Here is a 20,963-nt window from a genome sequence, read left to right as displayed (position 1 = left end):
GCTTAGAGGAGTACAGTCCATGGGGTTACAAAAGAGTCCAACACAACTGAGCCACTAAACAACAACAATAATGTCACATATTGGTATTACTGTTCACCCTGTTTTCCATCTCACTAAAAGGGAGTTTTGAACACCACCAGAAATAATTGTTCATTCTTGTTTCTTAGATAAGAATAGTAACATGTGCTCTCATGTTTCAGCAATCCTTGCAAAATTATCTTGGCTTTTCACCACAAACATGCTCAGAAATTGGAATTTTTAAATCCGCAATTTGGACGAAATGTTTGGGCTCAGGACTGCATATAAAAACAACATGTTATTTTGTTGTTCTCCCTCCCTCCTCATAGTTTATGTGTTTTAGACAGAACCTCAGAGCTGTGAATACCTTGCCTAACTTGGAGAAAAGCTAAAGAGGAATTGAAGTAAATAAAACATCATTAATACAGGATTGGAACGCTCAACATTAATTTGTTTAGGGGCTGAAGGTCTGCAGTAGAAGTTCTTAATATGGGAGCCATGGATTGGTTCAGAGTATCTAACTAACTAACTAACTATATATATATAATAGACGTATATATTATATATATATTCTCTTGGTAATGTACAAGCTATTTTCTTTTACTAATGTGTTTAAATGACATATAGAGCAAATGCCCCATATTTTTCACTGGATTCCTAGGATGATCCTGGAGCCCTCAAAAGGTTACAAACTGCGATGCTGTTTCTTGACAGCACTGTAACAGGATGCAATCCTTCCACTGTACATTTCACAGCCATCAGGAAGGGCAGGAGCCTCTACCCACAACAAAAATGGCGGGAGCTGCTTCACACGTAGCCCCTCACGCAGAAAGCCTGGGAGGCCCCCGCTACTTTCTCTCCACCGTCCCTCTCCTGACCCCGGAAGGACTCCGCCCCCGGGGCCAGGCTGCGGCTCAGTGCCGGGCTGCAGCGGAGAAGCAGGAGTGGGCTGGCTGCACTGGGCTTGGAGCACCAGGTAAGCGGGTTGAGGGGGCGGGTGGAGGGCTGGGTGGGGTCTCAGCGGCCGCGGGTTAGTGGCAGAGGGGTGGGCGGGAGCCCTGTCCTTCGCCCTCTGGATTCCGTGTCTGGGTGGAGAAATAGAAAGCCGAAGGGAGGCCCGCCACGGGGCCCTGAATCAGGGTGGGCTGGCTGGCGACCGCTTGGAGCCCGAGCGAGGGTCTGGGTGGCCGAGCCGAGTGGGAACCCCTTTCCTGGTCATCTGGGTGAAGAAAAAGAAGCCCGCAGAGGAGAACGCAGTGAGGGCGGAGGAGGCTTGCAGGAGGAGCCGCTGGTGTGCTGCAAGTTTCTGCAAGAATGTCAGTGGTTTGAGCGGGGAGTGGTTTTTGGAGGAGGAAGATTCTGCTTTCTTTGAAGGGGCTTACTGAGAATAATTTAGCATCAGGAGGTTTGTGGCGTCGGAGCCCTCCTGTAAATAAAGTTGTTCAACATTTATTTTATGGAGAGAAGACTCTAAAAGGTTTTACTCGTCCACAGACCTTTGTCATTATTATTTTATCAGTATTTCGAGTAAGCATTTTTGCTGTATTTCAAGTATCTTCTCAGAATTCTGTTGTATAGATTTACATTTCACGACAAAATTTGGGGGATATTTCAGACTTTCATTCTTGCTTGGATTATAAAGTTCAATTTAAGGGTGTTTCAGAAACTAATTCTATATATGACACATTTTTATAAGTGTCTCGTGGTTAGAATGGAGAGAAGCGAGTGATGTTACAGAGTATAATATTTTTGGTGATGATGAAACTGTCTCCATTTTTTTTTTTCTATTGATACGTTTGAAAGCAACTGAAATGACTGGTTTTAAAAAGCTGCTCAATTATTAATGATGAAGTTTGGAATCACTCAGTGATTTTAAATGAAAGGGTATGAGGTGGTTAGAATGCAAAAGTGGACGTTTATTTGAAAAAAAACCACTGCAGCAAATTGAAGTGTTTGCTTTCTTTTCTTTTTCTTCTGCTTCAAAATCTGGAACTGTATTATGGAGAATATCACTTTGGGTGAATTACTTTCAGGATTTTTAAAAAAATGCAATAGTGTAGGTAGCTTTATTGGTCCAGAATCTATTTAGTTACTAAAAGTGTTTCTCAAAATAAAGTTTTTTTTCCGGGGGGAGGGGTAAATGTGCTTCCTTCTTGTTTTGTGAAACATTTGAAAAAAGTAATACATGTAGACACTTTAAAAAGCAAATATTACAGAAGCACTTTTAATGAAAAATAGTGATTTCCTGCCACCCTGCATTCCTAGTCTCATTCCTCAGACTTATTTTTCACTTGTTTAACAGTTTCTTTATGGTTTCCTTGTATTTCTCATTAATAGGTCTGTACCACAATTTGTCAGTTGGAATTAACGTACTGATTATACTAAGCCAAAAAATTGTAGTTAGAATATGAGTGTGGGGGAAATTAAGTTTCCACTCCTTGGGTGTCACTAATAGGGAAAAAGTAAACTGTCAGTAGCAGTAGCCAATCTTAAGAAATATTACTGTGTTTGATATGAAAGGAAACTACTACTTAATCAGTGGTTTTGATAGTCTTCTGCAAAAAAATAGGGTTATTAACAGAAAGGTTAGAAAAAGAGCAGAAATAACTTAAATAAAGTATAGCAAATAAGCTATTGGGGGATTGTTGGTAATTTTAATTTTCTGTTTGGCAGTTTATACAGCACCATCCAAGGAAAAAAAATTAAATTTGGTAGGCATAAACATTCTAGTTAGTGGGAAGGCCTACTCTTGTATAATATATCAGAAACAGTTCTCAGGCTTTTTGCCAGCCTGTATGAAATATTGTTAAGGACCCATTAATTTTGTGCTTACCACAGAGCCTTTTCTACTTAGTTCAACTCCCTACAATGTCTTATTTCAGAAAGGTTATGTTTTGATAGCATATAAAAGTATTGGGAGGTGATATATGTATACCTATGGCTGATTCATGTTGAGGTTTGACAGAAAACAAAATTCTGTAAAGCAATTATCCTTAAATTAGAAAATAAATACATTTTTTAAAATTTTCTTTCACTAGATAGTGTATTTCCTTAATATAAATGAACAAATTTGTGTACTTAATTTATACATCAGTATTGTGTGAATTTGTTTAATGTGTGTCCAGCTGGGTAAACGTGTAAAACTTGAGTTTCTGGCTCTATAAAGCATAGACCAAGACCCTGAACCATTGTGTTTTTATCAGCATTCTGCTACCTTTAAGGGTCTCTCTCAGTGATGAGTGCCTTCTCTGTGAACAACTTACATTTCTTTCTTTGGTTTCAGTAGACATAGACATTAAAGCAATATTAAAATTTCATAGCAGGTATGTGTCATTTCTTTCAAGAGCTTAAAAATGGGACAGTCGGATCAGCTATAGTCCAATATAAAATTTTTTTTTTTTAAATGGAACAGTAGGAAGATAAATGCTTGAACTATGAAGTTCAGTGAGCCCTGAGGTTCATTTCTAGCCCCTAAAGTTAAGATTCCAATCAAATTTCTTTCAGTGCCCCCCCATCCCTGCTGCTATTGGAAGGAAATGTGGAAATAAAAATATTTTAAATTACTATTTAAAAGCTGAAACATTTCTTTCACCAGAAAAGAGAGATTCTAGAACTTACAGTTTTTTAAGGGAAGGTTACTAACTGAACTCAAAGTTCAAATCTAACTCATTTTCTTTTTGGCTACTTTGGCTAATAAATAAACTTTTAGCTTAAGTAAATTTGGCTCAGAATATTATTTTCTTCAGGTTAGTGTAATATCATGATTAATTAAGTGCAAAAAAAGGCTTTTTAAAAGAGTTAAATTTTCAATTTGTATCTTTCATTTGGTAGAATAACTAGAAATCTTTGTGGCTAATATATTTTGTGTTTCATTTAATTAAGATAAAAGAGGAGCCATGTCAGAAGAAACAGTGAGCGAATCACAGTTTTCCTTGAAGACAGCAGCACTGAGAGTGTTTGATCTTCCTCTGTCTTGGTACCATTCTCTCTGCCAGGTAAAATAAAACAAATACAACGTTGAATGATAAGTTTATTGCTCAGAGCATATTATGTTTACAGTATTTTAATTTCCTTTGGGATTTTAAATGGTTCAAAGTGTTTGTTAAAGTAGTTTAAAACTTACTTGGTTTATATTTATTTCATGGCTTTTTTTGTTGTTGTTATCAAAAATCTTCCTACCTTAAGTGAATTTACACAGTCTGTTATTACAAATTACTTTCAGATAATTATGTTATTCAAATAGACTTGTTCTCACTATTACAATCCTTTCATTTTAATTTTGTTTTACTGTGGTAAAATATATATAGCATAAAATTTACCATTTTCACCATTTTTAAATGTGCAGTTCAGTAGCATTAGGTGCATCTATACTATTATGCAACCAATCTTAAGAACTCTTTTCATCTTGTAAAACTGGAACTCTAGTGCCACTAAGCAGCAATTTTTATTTTTCCTCCCACCAGCTACTTGCAACCTCCATTGTATGTTCTGTCTCTATGAATGTGACTACTCTAGATACCTCATAGGGCTTCCCTAGTGACTCAGTCGGTAAAGAATCTGCCTGCAATGCAGGAGACCGTCTGCAATGCAGGAGACCTGGGTTCGGTCCCTGGGTTGGGAAGATCCCCTGGAGAAGGAAATGGAAACCCACTCCAGTATTCTTGCCTGGGAAACCCCTTGGACAGAGCAGCCTGGTGGGCTGCAGTCCATGGGGTCACAAGAGTCAGACGTGACTTAGTGACTAAACCACGACAACCACCACCAGGTACAACCACCACCAGGTACTTCGTAAGTGGAGCTATGTAGCATTTGTCTTTTTGTGACTGGCTTGTTTTCAATTAGTGTAATGTTTTCAAGATTCATCTATATTGTAGTGTGTGTCAGAATTTCCTCTTTTTCTCCCAAGTTGAATAACATTTGATTTTATGTATATACCACATTTTGTTTAATCATTCATTGCTGGATACTTGGGTTGCTTCTGCCTTGCGGTTTTTGTGACTAATACTTTTGTGAACACGACTGTACAAATAACTGCTTTCAGTTCTTTGGGATGTATACCCAGAAGTGAGATTTCTGGATCATATGGTAATTCTATTTTAATTTTTTGAGGAATTGCCGTACTGTTAACCATAGTGGTGGCACCATTTTTTATTTCTATTAGCACTGCACAAGGATTCCAATTTCTTCTCATTGTGGTTTTGATTTGCTTTTCCCTAATTAGTCATGTTGAACATCTTTTCATGTGCTTATTCTCCATTTGTGTATTTGATATAGTAACGGTCCTTTTTTTCTTTTCTTTGGGCCAGGCCACACAGCCTGCAGGATTCTAGTTCCCCGACCAAGGACTGAACCCAGGCCCTGACAGTGAAAGTGCTGAGTCCTAACTACTGGACTGCCAAGAAATTCTCAATCCTTTTATTTTTAATACCTGCTTCCAATGCAGTTTGCACTCCATTGTAGTAAATAAGTAAAGGCTTCCCTGGTGGTTCAGAGGTAAAGAATCTGCCTGCAGTGCAGGAGCTATAGGAGAGACAGGTTCAGTCCCTGAGTCAGGAAGATTCCCCTGGAGAAGGGCATGGCAACCCACTCTAGTATTCTTGCCCTGAAAATCCCATGGGCAGAGGAGCCTGATGGGCTACAGTCCATGGGGTCGCAAAGAGTTGGACACGACTGAAGCAACTTAGCACGCACACGTAGTAAATAAAAAGATACATATGGAGTGCTCACTTTGGCAGCACATATACTAAAATTGGGGTGATACAGAGAAGATTAGCTGTGGCCCCTGTGCAAGGATGACACGCAAATTCGTGAAGCGTTCCATATTTTTAAGTCAGAAAGAAAAACACCAATACAGTATACTAACGCATATATATGGAATTTAGAAAGATGGTAACGAAGACCCTATATATGAGACAGCAGAAGAGACACAGATGTAAAGAACAGTCTTTCAGACTCTGTGGGAGAAGGCAAATCATCTGTGGGATGATTTGAAAGAACAGCATTGAAACATGTATATTATCGTATGTGAAACAGATTGCCAATTAAGGTTTGATGCATGAGACAGGGTGCTCAGGGCCAGTGCACTGGGATGACCCTGAGGGATGGGATGGGGAGGGAGGTGGGAGGGGGGTTCAGGATGGGGAACACATGTACACCCAAGGCTGATTCATGCCAATGTATGGCAAAAACCACTACAATATTGTAAAGTAATTAGCTTCCAATTAAAATAAATAAATTTGAAAAAGATACATATGGAAAGTAGCATTTATTTCACTAAACTTAATGAATTTCATCAACTCTAAGATGATCATTTTTCACATTTCAACATTTATAAAACTTGCTTACATCTTAAAATGAATAGTGTCTTAGGATGATAAAATACAGTATCATTTTATTTCTCTCTCTCTTATTTTTGGTCACGTCATGTGGTGTGTAGGATCAAATAGTTCTATGACCAGGGATCACTTCCTGGTCCACTTCCCCAGCAGTGGAAGCTCAGAGTGTTTAACCACTGGACCGCTGGGAAGTCCCCTAATATAATTTTATTATAGGAGAGGGTGTTACACAGATATAATATATGATAATAATACTGCTTAGTATAATATATGAGAATAATACTACCTATCTAATATCTTAAGATATTAGATAGGTCTTTTTTACATACAATGTCTCTAATCCTTAAAAGATTCCTCGAATTTCTATATCATCTCCAATTTATAGATCTGGTGGCTTTTTAATAGCTTACTAAACTTGTCTAAAATTGTGTATATCATATGGGATTTGAACTTGCTTTTCTTTGATCCCAAAACCTATTTTCTCTCTTTTTCTTTCTTTCTTTTCCTTTTTAGGATTACATGATTAAAAGAAAATTTGAAAAGTACAGAAAAGAATTAAAGAGAAAATGAAAATTTCCAACAACCCCTCTATAAAAGTTTACGGTCTATACTTTACTTAGGTCTTTTATTTCTGCTTACGTCTCTCTGCTCCGCAGCCCCTCACTCCCCACCCCCACTGCTTTGTCCCCCTCATTTGAGATTACATTTGAGATTATAAAGTTGTATATATTGAGCATTTTCTCTGTCATTAAAAATGCTTTTAGATATAGACATGCTATAGTTTATTGACTATTTCCCTATTTTTGAGTTTTTGGGTTTCAACAGTTCATTATGTATATATATGTGTGTGTATATGTGTGTATGTATATATATGTCCAATTTTTATATATTTTTTTATTCTTAGAGCTGAAAATATTAAGTCTAAGTGTTTGGTATTTATTCTTTTATTTGTTTATGTTACCGCACCATTTGGATGACATTTAAAAAGACCAGCAACAGGACATAGCAGCACCTACTGTGTGTAAAACACTGTCTTAGAGATTTTATATTGTATACATTTGTAAATTCTTTAATCCTTACAATGATCCTAAACTAATGTTATTCTTTAAAATGTATTATTTGAATAGTTGGAGGCTTCCCTGGTGGCTCAGTGGCAAAGAATCCACCTGCTAATGCAGGAGATGGGGGTTTGACCCCAGAGGGGTCGGGAAGATTGCTTGGAGAAAGAAACAGCAACCCACTCCACTATTCTTGTCTGGGAAATCCCATAGACACAGGAGCCTGGTGGGCTACAGTCCATGTGGTTGCAAAAGAGTCATCGACTAAACAACATTTATGTGGTTCAAAAATCAAAACTACATATATGTACACACACACACATATATACATGGAAATGTTTTATCTCAGTCCGTATCCACTTTTATGGAGAACCATTGGGATTATCTGAGTATCTTTCAAGGTTTCTTTATTTAGATATTAGATATCAGCAAAAACAATTATATGTTCTAATTTTCTCTTCTTTCTAACAGAAGGTAGCATACTACTTAATGTTCTTGCTTTTCTTTGTGCTTAAAAAATTTCTTGGAGATTTTTCCATATTAATATATGTAGATTTTTTTTATACATACAGCTGCATAATGTTTTTATATATGGATATTTGGGTTGTTTCTGATCTTGTTCACTACAAACAGTTGTTGTTTAGTCACTAAGTTGTGTCCGACTCCTTGCAGCCCTGTGGACTGCAGCGCACCAGGCTTCCCCGTCCTTCACCATCTCCTGGAGTTTGCTCAAAGTCATGTCCATTGAGTTGGAGATGCCATCCAACCATCTCATCTTCAGTTCAGTCGCTCAGTCGTGTCCGACTCTTTGCGACCCCATGAACCACAGCACGCCAGGCCTCCCTGTTCATCACCAACTCCCAGAGTTCACCCAAACCCATATCCGTTGAGTGAGTGAGTCCATCACTCACTCGTTGAGTCAGTGATGCCATCCAACCATCTCATCCTCCTTCATCCCCTTCTCCTGCCCTCAATCTTTCCCAGCATCAGCATCTTTTCAAATGAGTCAGCTCTTTGCATCAGGTGGCCAAAGTATTGTAGTTTCAGCTTCAACATCAGTCAGTACTTCCAATGAACACCCAGGACTGATCTCCTTTGATGGTCTGGTTGGATCTCCTCGCAGTCCAAGGGACTCTCAAGAGTCTTCTCCAACACCGTAGTTCAAAAGCATCAATTCTTCGGTGCTCAGCTTTCTTTATAGTCCAACTCTCACATCCATACATGACTACTGGAAAAACCATAGCCTTGACTAGACCGACCTTTGTTGGCAAAGTAATGTCTATGCTTTTTAATATGCTGTCTAGGTTGGTCATAGCTTTTCTTCCAAGGAGCAAGTGTCTTTTAATTTCATGGCTGCAGTCACCATCTGCAGTGATTTTGGAGCCCCCCAAATAAAGTCTGTCTCTGTTTCCATTGTTTCCTCATCTATTTTCCATGAAGCAATGGTACCGGATGCCATGATCTTAGTTTTCTGAATGATGAATTTTAAGGCAGCTTTTTCACTCTCCTCTTTCACTTTCATCAAGAGGATCTTTAGTTCTTCGTCGCTTTCTGCAGTAGGGGTGGTATCTTCTGCATATCTTAGGTTGTTATTTCTCCTGGTAATCTTGATTTCAGCACAATGCTCTAATGAATAAGCTTGATACACATTAATTCACACAGTACAGATATAGGATTAATTTTTAGGCTTTGTATTTTGGGGTAGAGGAGTAAATGTATTTAAATTTTCATAGATATTGCTAAATTTTCTCCCATAAGGATAGTGTTGTTTTGCACTCCCCAAAGCTTTAGAATTTTTGCCAGTTACTTTTGTATGTTTTATCCAAACTAATTCTACTATACAACCTGCTTTTCAATTATAGGAATAATTTTCTGAGGCCAGGACTATTGTCCACATTGTTCCATGGAATATTTTTTAAAATAATATAAAGAATCATTGCAGATAAATAAGGATACATCCTTTACTCTCAGTCATAGTATTGGATATCCAAAACTCATTCCATGTTATGAAATGTGCCAAGGTGGATAAGCAGCCTACAGCCTATGGGCCAAATCAAGGCCACCATCTGTTTTTACAAGTAAAGTTTTGTTGGAATACAGCCATGCTCATTTGTTAATATATTACTTGTAACTGTTTTTGTGCTGCAACAGAAGAGTTAAGTGGTTGCAGTAGAGACCCGTATGTTCCCCAAGCCTAAGATAATTACTATCTGGCCTTTTCCAAAGGAGTATGTTGGCCCCGTACTAAGAGAGCAGACTATGGTTTGAATAGCATCAAAGGACCAAGTAAAGACCAAGGAAAAGCTCAGAGTTCTTGCGTAGACAGTTCTGCAGCTTTAGAATTATATTGATGTTTTATGGAAAAAGACATGTATGAAAATTTTTGTTCATTAGTTCATCCTCCCAAAATTGACAATCCATTTTGGATGCCATTCAGTTATATAATTAATTGCATACTAAGATACGTCATCAGTGCGACTGAAGTAATTTTAGCACATGGTACATAGCGTGCATGGATTTAAACACATCTTCTGTGATATGTTTTGATTCACATCCCACTGGTATGGAATTGTGTGATCTTTGGTGAGTTTCTTAACCTTTTTTAAAGCCAATTTGTATCATCTATGAAAAGGAATGAAAAGCATGTTTTCTGGCATACAGAAAAGATGAGTGAATGCCTCAATAAATGTTAGCTCCTGTGTTATTTTCTTGTGTATTTAAGGAATGATATATTTTTCAAGTATTTTTTTCTTTCACTTGATAAATACATACTCGAAATAAATTACTTGTCTTTTGCTTCTGTGGTCTTTTTAAGGATTTCTTTAGTATATTACTGTGTATCATACTGAATACAAGCAGACTGTTTTTTCAGTTGGAAACCACAAAGTGAAGTGGTACATAGTTTAGTTGGTTCTCCAAATTCAGGGTGTTAATCAGAAGAGTCTAACAATTAACTCAGCACTTAAAAATATAAAAAGAAAATAAAAGAGAAAAAAAAATCTGTCTAAATGTAATGAATGTGGTATCCTGAATTGGCCTTAGAATAGAAAAAAGAACATTAATTTCTCAGTTTTGACAAGAACACTATGGTTATGTAAGATGTTACTGTTAGAGAAAAACTGAGTGATATAAGAACTCTCTCCGCTGTCTTTGAAACTTCTCTGTAAATTCTAAAATTATTTCAAAATAAGGTGTTCAAAATTTTTTAATTAAAATAATAAGCACACATTTTTGGAATGCATGCTATGTGTCAGATATTACTTTCAGCAACCCTTTCAAGAAGATGATATTATTCTCTCTTGTCCAAAGGTCACAGTATGTGACATGTGGTGTGTTCCAGTTATCAGAGAGATTCATTCAAACTATGTTTATTGAATATCTTCTCTGTTTCAGTTGATATAAAGTAGTAAATAATTTCTGCCCTTGCTGAGCTTAGAACTTCATAAGGCTCTTAGAGCTGCCCCTGTGCTCCCTTACCCCACCACAATAAAAAGGTGTGTAAGGTGCTGTGTTAGAGGAATAGATCAATTTAGTTCTAGTTAGAAATGTATGCTGAGTAGCAGGAAATAGGTTATTGGAGCAGGAAACTTGTGAGTGACTGACTATTCTCTGTCTCCTGAGAACATTAGATGAGGTGGGGGACTTGACAAGGATATTAAACAACGGCATCAGGTTATGGAGTGGGGAGGATTGTGGAATCTGAGCACAAGGAACAGTGTCTTATTCCTTTCTTGTTATTCTCAGTGTTTGGCCTGTAAGTTGGTGCTCAGTTCATGTTGAATGAATAGCACAGTATTAGGTTTTCATTTTCTCTGGAGTTAAGGAAATGGACTGTATCACCTCAAAAAGCCCCTCAAGAGTTTGGGATTGTGTATATAGGAAGTAACTGACTTTCCTGTGGGTAAAAAAAAGTAACAGAATAAGTGGTAGGCAGGAGTAACAGTAGAAACTTTCAGACCTTGTGTCATCTAGATTATTTCTGACAAAAATTTTTTCCTGGGAAATTTACCTTGTTTTTGTCGTGGAAAGGTTTCTTTTTTCAGAAGATTAAAACTGTAAGTTGTAATGGATCTTTAATGCAAAAATAATAACATGTAAATAGAACTTGGATCTTAAAAGTGAATTGATTTATATTTGAATTTATATTAATGAAGCATGTTATATTTCTGACAGTAGTTTTAATATTGTATTTATGTGTCCTAATAGTTCTCTAATTTCAGTGCCCTAGGATATAGCAGAACATGACCACTTAGCTGTGGCTGGGCCTGTGTTAATAGATTCTCTCTCTTTTTTTTTTTTTGACCACACCAGACAGCTTATGGGATCTCATAGTTTATGGGATTGAACCATGGCCACAGTGTGAAAGTGCCGAATCCTAACCACTAGGCCACCAGGGAACTCCTAATAGATTATTTTCTTTAGTAGAAGTCTTAATTTTCTCATCTTACATTTGCTTATGCCATAAATATTAAAATTTGATCTAAGAAGCATTTTTTTGGAGGGCGGGATAATAAGACATGGCAGTTTATAAAGTATAATGAGAAGTAAGGTGTTTTTAATGACAGTGCTATTTTTAGAATTTATTTTATTATTGGATGTTTTACATCCAAATTCCAGGAACTGTTTTCTTTTTCTCCCCCAAATCTCATTTGGTTGCCATGAACATTGGAGCTATGGTTCCAGAGGGAAAAACAGAAATGGAAAGAATCAAAAATTTGGCAGTACCTGTAGTGAAGACATTACTGAAGAGAATAATTCTTACAGTTTGTAAAGGGAAAAAAGCCTGGGACAGCACTGGAATGTTCTGATTTTTCATGATAGTTTTGGAAGATTTAAGTGGATTTGGAAGAAAAGTAGAGTAAGAATAGTTTTAAATTTTTCATTAGATCATAGTCCTTCAGGCAGGCCAAATTCTAATGACAAGTGGAAGTAGATCATTTCTGATATACAAAAAAAATGAGCTTTCTTTTTAAACTTTATTTTATTTTTGGCTGTGCTGGGTCTTTGTTGCTGCAGGGGCTTTTCTCTAATTGTGGGAGTGGGGGCTTCTCATTGCGGTGGCTTCTCTTATTGTGGAGCACAGGCTCTAGGGCCACAGACTTAGTAGCTGTGGCTCACAGGCCCTAGAGCACACAGGCTTCAGTACTCGTGGTGTGTGGGCTCAGTAGTTGCAACTCTTGGGCTCCAGAGCACGGGCTCAGTTGTTGTGGCACATGGGCTTAGTTGCTCCTCGGAATGTGAAATCTTCCTGGACCAGGGATTGAACCCATGTCCTCTGCATTGGCAGGTGGATTCTTACCCACTGTACCACCAGGGAAATCCCAGTGTTCATGTCAATCTTTTCTTGCAAATACCAGTCTTCTTAGTTTGGGGGCCATTTGATTACCCTCCAACTTCAGCATTCTGATGGATTAAAAACAAAATTGAGAATTTGTCATTTGGCTTTTTTGTAGTTGGAAGATTGAACTCTTTGTGATACTCTGTCTAGCTCTCATTATATCCCCAAAGCTATAGCTTTATTTTAAAGTTCTTTTGTATTTTAGGTGATTAATAGTGTTTGTCCTCCAAGGAAAAGATAATTACCACTTGCTCTTATGTTAGTACTTAGTTCATACTTAACATTACTATATTTATCACATTATACTGTAGTTATTTGTAATACATTATTTGTATATCTGTCTTTACTCTTAGCACACTGCTTGAGGAAAGCAAGAGCTGTATCCTCTGGTGCTTCTTGATCAATGGAAGACATTTGATACATACTTATTTGTTTTTTGTGGCAAAAGCAAGTTTATTGAAGAAAGAACAGAAGGAACACCTCAAGGGAGGGGTGGCCAAGCCAAGAGAGGCACTGGCTAATACATACTTACTGAATAGAATTATACCAAGATCTTAATTTTCATTTTCATAACACAGTCCTGGTATGTTGTAAAATGCTGAGTAAATGTTTGTTGATTAATTCATGAATAAAAGGGCTTATTCAAATAACTGGTGGCTCAGTGGTAAAGAGTCTGCCTACCAATGCAGAAGATGTGGGCTGACTTGAAACTGGAATGGGGGCTCTGTAACAACCTAGAGGGGTAGGAAAAGGTGGGAGGTGGGAGGGAAGTTCAAGAGGGAGGGGACATACGTATACCTATGGCTAATTGATGTTGATGTATGGTAGAATCAAACCAATATTGTCAGGCAATTATCCTCCAGTTAAAAATAAATAGAAAAAAATTGGTTCATTTTAAACATCTGATTAAATCATTCCTACAATTAAAAATCTTGCTGTTATTCAGATAGAAGTTTGAGTTGCATGAATTAATCATTGGTTGTTTAACAGATATTAATGGAATTGAATTATTTTGTGCTCCTGATGACTTTTTGATTTTTATTGTTTAGCTGAGAACTTTAGAGTAGTGGATGATAAATTACTACATTTTTTTAGTATGTTTTTGAAATTCATTTGGGCTAGCTGTCACTGAAAGAGTGAAATAATGTTATCTTGGCAGTATTTAGAACTCTATTAGCTTCAGAGTAATTTTAGTCTTTTTGTAGGGTTTAAGCAAGCAAATAAAATACTTTTTTTTCACTCCGACTGCATCTTTTCTAGATCAAATTTTCACCAGTAGCTAAAAAGTTATTCATGGTAACTGCAGTGAGTGCTGTATCTGTAATTTTTCTGGCCCATCACTTTAAAAGAAGACGTGGAAAAAAGAAAGGAAAAATATTACCATGGGAACCAGAGCACCTCATACTTGAATATACTAAAAGAGCAGCATCAGACAAAGGTATGTAGAAATAGCTGAATTAAGTCTACAAAGGAAATTTTATATGTACATCATTACTGGAGTGCAGTAATTTCAGTGTTGTAGTTTCCAAAATTTCCTTGCTTAATATATAACAGAAAATTGGATTAAATATTTACTGAGCATGGCCCGCCCATCAGAATAATTTGCCCCTCAGTCAGTTTCAGTTTACCCAATTTGCCCCTCAGTCAGTCTCTCCAATCAGGAAGCTTCTGTAAGCCTCTTATCCTTATCCATCAGAGGTCAGACAGAATGAAAACCACAATCACAGAAAACTAACCAAACTGATCACATGGACCACGGCCTTGTATAACTCAATGAAACTATGAGCCATGCTGTGTAGGGCCACCCAAGACAGACGGGTCATGGTGGAGAGTTCTGACAAAACGCGGTCCACTGGAGAAAGGAATGGCAAACCACTTGAGTATTCTTGCCTTGAGAATCCCATGAACAGTGTGAAAAGGCAAAAAGATAGGACACTGAAAGATGAACTCCCCAGGTCAGTAGGTGCCCAATACGCTACTGGAGAAGAGTGGAGAAATAACTCGAGAAAGAATGAAGAGACGGAGCCAAGGCAAAAACAATACTCAGTAGTGGATATGACTGGTGATGGAAGTAAAGTCTGATGCTGTAAAGAGCAATACTGCATAGGAACCTGGAATGTTAGGTCCATGAATCAAGGCAAATTGGAAGTGCTCAAACAGGAGATAGCAAGACTGAACATCAACATTTTAGGAATCAGTGAACTACAATGGACTGGAATGGGTGAATTTAACTTAGATGACCATTATATCTACTACTGTGGAGAAGAATCCCTTAGAAGAAATGGAGTAGCCATCATAGTCAACAAAAGAGTCTGAAATGCAGTACTTGGATGCAATCTCAAAAACGACAGAACGATCTCTGTTCATTTCTAAGGCAAACCATTCAGTATCACGGTAATCCGAGTCTGTGCCCCAACCAGTATTGCTAAGAAGCTGAAGTTGAACAGTTCTATGAAGACCTACAAGACCTTCTAGAACTAACACCCAAGAAAGATGTCCTTTTCATTATAGGGGACTGGAATGCAAAAGTAGGAAGTCAAGAAATACCTGGAGTAACAGGCAGATTTGGCCTTGGAGTACAGAATGAAGCAGGGCAAAGGCTAATGGAGTTTTGCCAAGAGATGCACTGGTCATAGCGGACACCCTCTTCCAACAACACAAGAGAAGACTCTAACCATGGACATCACCAGATGATTAATACTGAAATCAGACTGATTATAGTCTTTGCAGCCAAAGATGGAGAAGTTCTATACAGGCAGCAAAAACAAGACCAGGAGCAGACTGTGGCTCAGATCATGAACTGCTTATTGCCAAATTCAGACTTAAATTGAAGAAAGTAGGGAAAATCACTAGACATTCAAGGATGACCTAAATCAAATCCCTTATGATTCTACAGTGGAATCTACAGAGATTAAATCTGATAGACAGAGTGCCTGAAGAAATATGGATGGAGGTTCGTGACTTTGTACAGGAGGCAAGTGATCAAGACTATCCCCAAGAAAAAGAAGTGCAAAAAGACAAAATGGCTGTCTGAGGAGGCCTTACAAATAGATGGAAAAGAAGAGAAACTAAAGGCAAAGGAGAAAAGGAAAAATACACCCATTTGAATGCAGAGTTCCAAAGAATAGCAGGGAGAGATAAGAAAGCCTTCCTCAGTGATCAATGCAAAGAAATAGAGGAAAACAAAAGAATGGGAAAGACTAGAGATCTCTTCAAGAAAATTAGAGATACCAAGATAACATCATGCAAAGATTGGCACAATAAAGGACAGAAATGGTATGGACATAACAGAAGCAAAAGATATTAAGAAGAGGTGGCAAGAATACACAGAAGAACTATACAAAAAAGACTTTCATGACCCAGATAACCACAGTGGTGTGATCACTCACCTAGAGCCAGACATCTTGGAATGTGAAGTCAAGTGGGCCTTAGGAAGCATCAGTATGAAAAAACCTAGTGGAGGTGATGGAATTCCAGTTGAGCTATTTCAGATCCTAAAAGATGATGATGCATAAGTGCTGCACTCAATATGCCAGCAAATTTGGAAAACTCAGCAGTGGTCACAGGACTGGAAAAGGTCAGTTTTCATTCCAATCCCAAAGAAAGGCAATGCCAAAGAATGTTCAAACTACGGCACAATTACACTCATCTCACAGACTAACAAAGTAATGCTCAACATTCTCCAAGCCAGGCTTCAACAGTACATGAACCGTGAACTTCCAGATGTTCAAGCTAGATTTAGAAAAGGCAGAGGATGGAGAGATGAAATTGCCAACATCCGCTGGATCATCGAAAAAGCAAGAGAGTTCCAGAAAAACATCTGCTTTATTGACTACGCCAAAGCCTTTGACTGTGTGGATCGCAATAAACTGTGGAAAATTCTGAAAGAGATGGGAATACCAGACCACCTGACCTGCCTCCTGAGAAATCTGTATGCAGGTCAAGAAGCAACAGTTAGAATTGGACATGGAACAACAGACTGGTTCCAAATCAGGAAAGGAGTACATCAAGGCTATATATTGTCACCCTGCTTATTTTACTTATGCAGAGTACATCATGCGAAATGCCAGGCTGGATGAAGCACAAACTGGAATCAAGATTTCTGGGAGAAGTATCAATAACCTCAGTTATGCAGATTATACCACCCTTATGGCAGAAAGTGAAGAAGAACTAAAGAGCCTCTTGATGAAAATGAAAGAGGAGAGTGAAAAAGTTGGTTTAAAACTCAACATTCGGAACACTAAGATCATGGCATCTGGTCCCATCACTTCATGGAAAATAGATGGGGAAACAATGGAAACAGTGACAGACTTTCTCTTTTTGGGCTCCAAAATCACTGCAGATGCTGACTGCAGCCATGAAATTAAAAGACGCTTGCTCCTTGGATGAACAGCTATGACCAACCTAGACAGCATATTAAAAAACAGAGACTTTACTTTGCCAACAAAGGTCCATCTAGTCAAAGCTATGGTTTTTCCAGTTGTCATGTATGGATGTGAGAGTTGGACTACAAAGAAAGCTGAGCGCTGAAGAATTAATGGTTTTGAACTGTGGTGTTGGAGAAGACTCTTGAGAGTCCCTTGGGCTGCAAGGAGATCCAACCAGTCAATCCTAAATGAAATCCGTCCTGAATATTCATGGGAAGGGCTGATGCTCAAGCTGAAACTCCAATAGTTTGGCCACCCGATGCAAAGAACTGACTCACTGGAAAACACCTTGATGCTGGGAAAGATTGAAGGTGAGAGGAAAAGGGGATGACAGAGGATGAGATGGTTGGATGGCATCACTGACTTGATGGACATGAGGTTGAGCAAGCTCTGGGAGTTGGTCATGGATGGGGAAGCCTGGCCTGCTGCAGTTCCTGGGGTCAAAAAGAGCTGGACATGACTGAGCGACTGAACTGACTGAACTGAATATATAACTCACAGTTAATACAGATTGATTTTAGACAGCTTAGGTAATACAGATAAACAAGTAAGAAAAAATGAAAATCGCTTGAAATTCTGCTACGCAGAAATAAGTACTGATATTATTTTGGCATATATATAGTCATTTATATTTGCATTTAAATATATTGAGACATAAAATTTTTATTATATACAAATAAATTATTTATATATTTTAAGTAAAATTTATACCTCTTGTAGCCTTTTAATATTTAATATTATGGGGGCTTTCCTGGTAGTCCAGAGGTTAAGAATCTACCTGCCAATGCAGAGGACATAGGTTTGATCCCCAGTCTGGAAAGGTTCCACATGCTGTGGAGCAACTAAGCTCAGCAGCCTTTGACCCCATGTTCCCAGCAGTCCATGCTCTCCAAAAGAGAAGCCACCACAATGAGAAACCTGTGCACCGCAAGTAGAGAAAGCCTGTGCGCAGCAACGAAGACCCAGAGCAGCCAAAAAGTCAATCAATAAATCTTAAAAATATATATAATGTTATGTAAGAATGTCTTTAAAAATGTCAATAGATACATCTCTGTGCTATCATTTTTTAATATATACTTAGTGTACAAATGTACTTTACTTTTTAAACCAGTTCCCTATTGTATTCTTTAGGTTATTTTTCTTGCTTTGCATATACTTATCTGATATTTCCTAAGTTTATAAAGTTCTAGAAGTAGAATTGCTGGCCTTTACAAAATCTATGGTTTTTTTTAAAGATATGGTCAGTTCAGTTCAGTCGCTCAGTCGTGTCTGACTCTTTGCGACCCCATGAATTGCAGCACGCCAGGCCTCCCTGTCCATCACCAACTCCCAGAGTTCACCCAAACTCATGTCCATCTAATCGGTGATGCCATCCAGCCATCTCATCCTCTGTCATCCCCTTCTCCTCCTGCCTCCAATCCTTCCCAGCATCAGGGTCTTTTCCAAGGAGTCAACTCTTTGCATGAGGTGGCCAAAGTATTGGAGTTTCAGCTTCAACATCAGTCCTGCCAATGAATACCCAGGACCGATCTCCTTTAGGATGGACTGGTTGGATCTCCTTGCAGCCCAAGGGACTCTCAAGAGTCTTCTCCAGCACCACAGTTAAAAAGCATCAATTCTTCGGCACTCAGCTTTCTTTATAGTCCAACTCTCACATCCATACATGACTACTGGAAAAACCATAGCCTTGACTAGATGGACCTTTGTTGGCAAAGTAATGTCTCTGCTTTTTAATATGCTGTGTAGGTTGGTCATAACTTTCCTTCCAAGGAGTAAGTGTCTTTTAATTTCATGGTTGCAATCACCATCTGCAGTGATTTTGGAGCCCCTCAAAATAAAGTCAGCCACTGTTTCCACTGTTTCCCCATTTATTTCCCATGAAGTAATGGGACCAGATGCCATGATCTTAGTTTTCTGAATATTGAGCCTTAAGCCAACTTTTTCACTGTCCTCTTTCACTTTCATCAAGAGGCTCTTCAGTTCCTCCTCACTTTCTGCCATAAGGGTGGTGTCATCTGCATATCTGAGGTTATTGATATTTCTCCCAGAAATCTTGATTCCAGCTTGTGCTTCTTCCAGCCTAGTGTTTCTCATGATGTACTCTGGATATAAGTTAAATAAGCAGGGTGACAGTATACAGCCTTGACGTACTCCTTTTCCTATTTGGAACCAGTCTGTTGTTCCATGTCCAGTTCGAACTGTTGCTTCCTGACCTGCATACAGGTTTCTCAAGAGGCAGGTCAGGTGGTCTGATATTCCCATTTCTTTCAGAGTTTTCCACAGTTTATTGTGATCCACACAGTCAAAGGCTTTGGCATAGTCAATAAAAAGATATGGTGCATATTATCAAATTGTATCGATTGAAATAATTTCTTGAGCATGCTGGATTTATTCTTTAAATTATTTTTTATTTGTTAATTTATCATATGCTCTTGTGATTTGTTGGCGTAGCAAATAATGAATGACTGTTTTGTGCCAAGTGTTGTGAACATTACAACAATAATGATGCCTTTCAGGTTCAATCCCTATGTTGGGAAGAATCACTGGAGAAGGGAATGGCAACCCACTCCAGTATTCTTGCCTGGAATTAACCATGGATGGAGGAGCCTGGCAGCCCTCAGTTCATGAAGTTGTAAAGAGTCGGACATGACTGAACGACAAACACACACTGAGGTTTTTATTAGATCTTAGGTGCAGTGTGAACATGCTATGTATTCATTGCGTTAAAATAACCTTTATAACAATCCTATGAATTAGGACTATAATCCTATTGAGATATGGAAAAGTTAAGTGACTTGCTCAAGTTCATATAACTAGTAAGTGCCAGGATTTGATTTGAGAAGTTTAACTGCTGTATTAAGATAAATTAAGACACAGCATCTGCCCGAGATGAATGGGTAGATGATTAGGGGAGACAGATGTATAAAAGACTAAGATACTGTGATGTGGATAAAGTTTTGATGTAATTCAGGAAAGGATATAAAAAGTGCTTATATTTTGTTAAATTTATAATTTGAAGGTTCATAGTTGCCAATATTTTTATACTAATTGTACAGTAGACCATTCAGATACCACCTTAATTAATTAGATGCATGTTTTAATCTTCATTTCAGAAGCAGTGCTAATAATGTTATTTAGAGATGTAGATTTTCATAATGGTATGATACACTTAATAACTTACACAAGTAGAGGAATTGTATTTTGAATGAATATTTAAACTTTGAAATTTTATCTGAAATTTATCATTGGGGTTATTGATGCTTTTAATATGTTTGTTTGATAGGTTCAAGTTGTTCCAGTAGCAGACAGAATTTGACATTATCTTTAAGTTCTGCCAAAGACAAAGGATCTCAGTCTTGTAACTATGCTAATGGAGGACTCTTCAGTAAATACTCAGGTTCTGCACAGAGTTTAGCCTCTGTAAGTAAACATTTTATTAATTTTTTCTTTTAATTTTATTTATATATCTAGCATTATATATTGGTTTAAATGTCATACAATTAGATAGCTTTTAGTATGGAGAGAACCTTAAGAAATCTGGTTGATCCTGTTTTCTTCAGACAAGTAAAATTACCTTTTTGTGAAATATTCATCCAGCTTGGTTCCAGGTTTTTTTGAGTCAGGTAATGTGATTCTATGGGGTCCTGTGAGGATGGTGTTGGTATGGAAGTGTTGCTTCAAAGCTAGATATTCTACAAAAAGCTAGAAGATGCAGCCAAACGTGGTACTAGATTACAAAAACTGCTTTATGAACCTGGTTATGTAACAGTATTTGGCTTGCTGAAGC

The 20,963-nt window shown here is 37.8% G+C and overlaps 1 protein-coding gene and 1 non-coding gene across 3 annotated transcripts in view; both read left to right on the top strand.

Annotated features, from left to right (window-relative positions):
- Positions 1–916: 916 nt before the first annotated feature.
- MIGA1 (mitoguardin 1) overlaps positions 917–20,963 on the top strand; it is a 77,952-nt gene continuing 57,905 nt past the window's right edge. Inside the window, exons 1-5 of one of the 2 annotated variants that reach the window (XM_081491827.1) lie at positions 917–994; positions 3,901–4,013; positions 13,103–13,332; positions 14,010–14,187; positions 20,460–20,596. In XM_081491827.1, the coding sequence (XP_081347953.1) occupies positions 14,043–14,187; positions 20,460–20,596 (282 nt within the window). In that variant the 5' untranslated portion in view covers positions 917–994; positions 3,901–4,013; positions 13,103–13,332; positions 14,010–14,042. The remainder of the gene's footprint in view (positions 995–3,900; positions 4,014–13,102; positions 13,333–14,009; positions 14,188–20,459; positions 20,597–20,963) is intronic. The other variant, XM_081491826.1, reaches the window with a different exon arrangement.
- Positions 5,738–5,845, top strand: LOC145508047 (U6 spliceosomal RNA). Its single transcript, XR_014055316.1, has one exon. It is a non-coding gene; the product is annotated as a U6 spliceosomal RNA (small nuclear RNA).

The sequence above is a fragment of the Giraffa tippelskirchi genome, chromosome 5 (assembly GCF_054371585.1).
Source record: "Giraffa tippelskirchi isolate mGirTip1 chromosome 5, T2T-mGirTip1v1.2.pri, whole genome shotgun sequence".
In the NCBI taxonomy this organism is placed as follows: Eukaryota; Metazoa; Chordata; class Mammalia; order Artiodactyla; family Giraffidae; genus Giraffa; species Giraffa tippelskirchi.
Note: the sequence above shows the minus strand (reverse complement) of the source record. Positions and strands in the feature narration are given on the sequence as shown.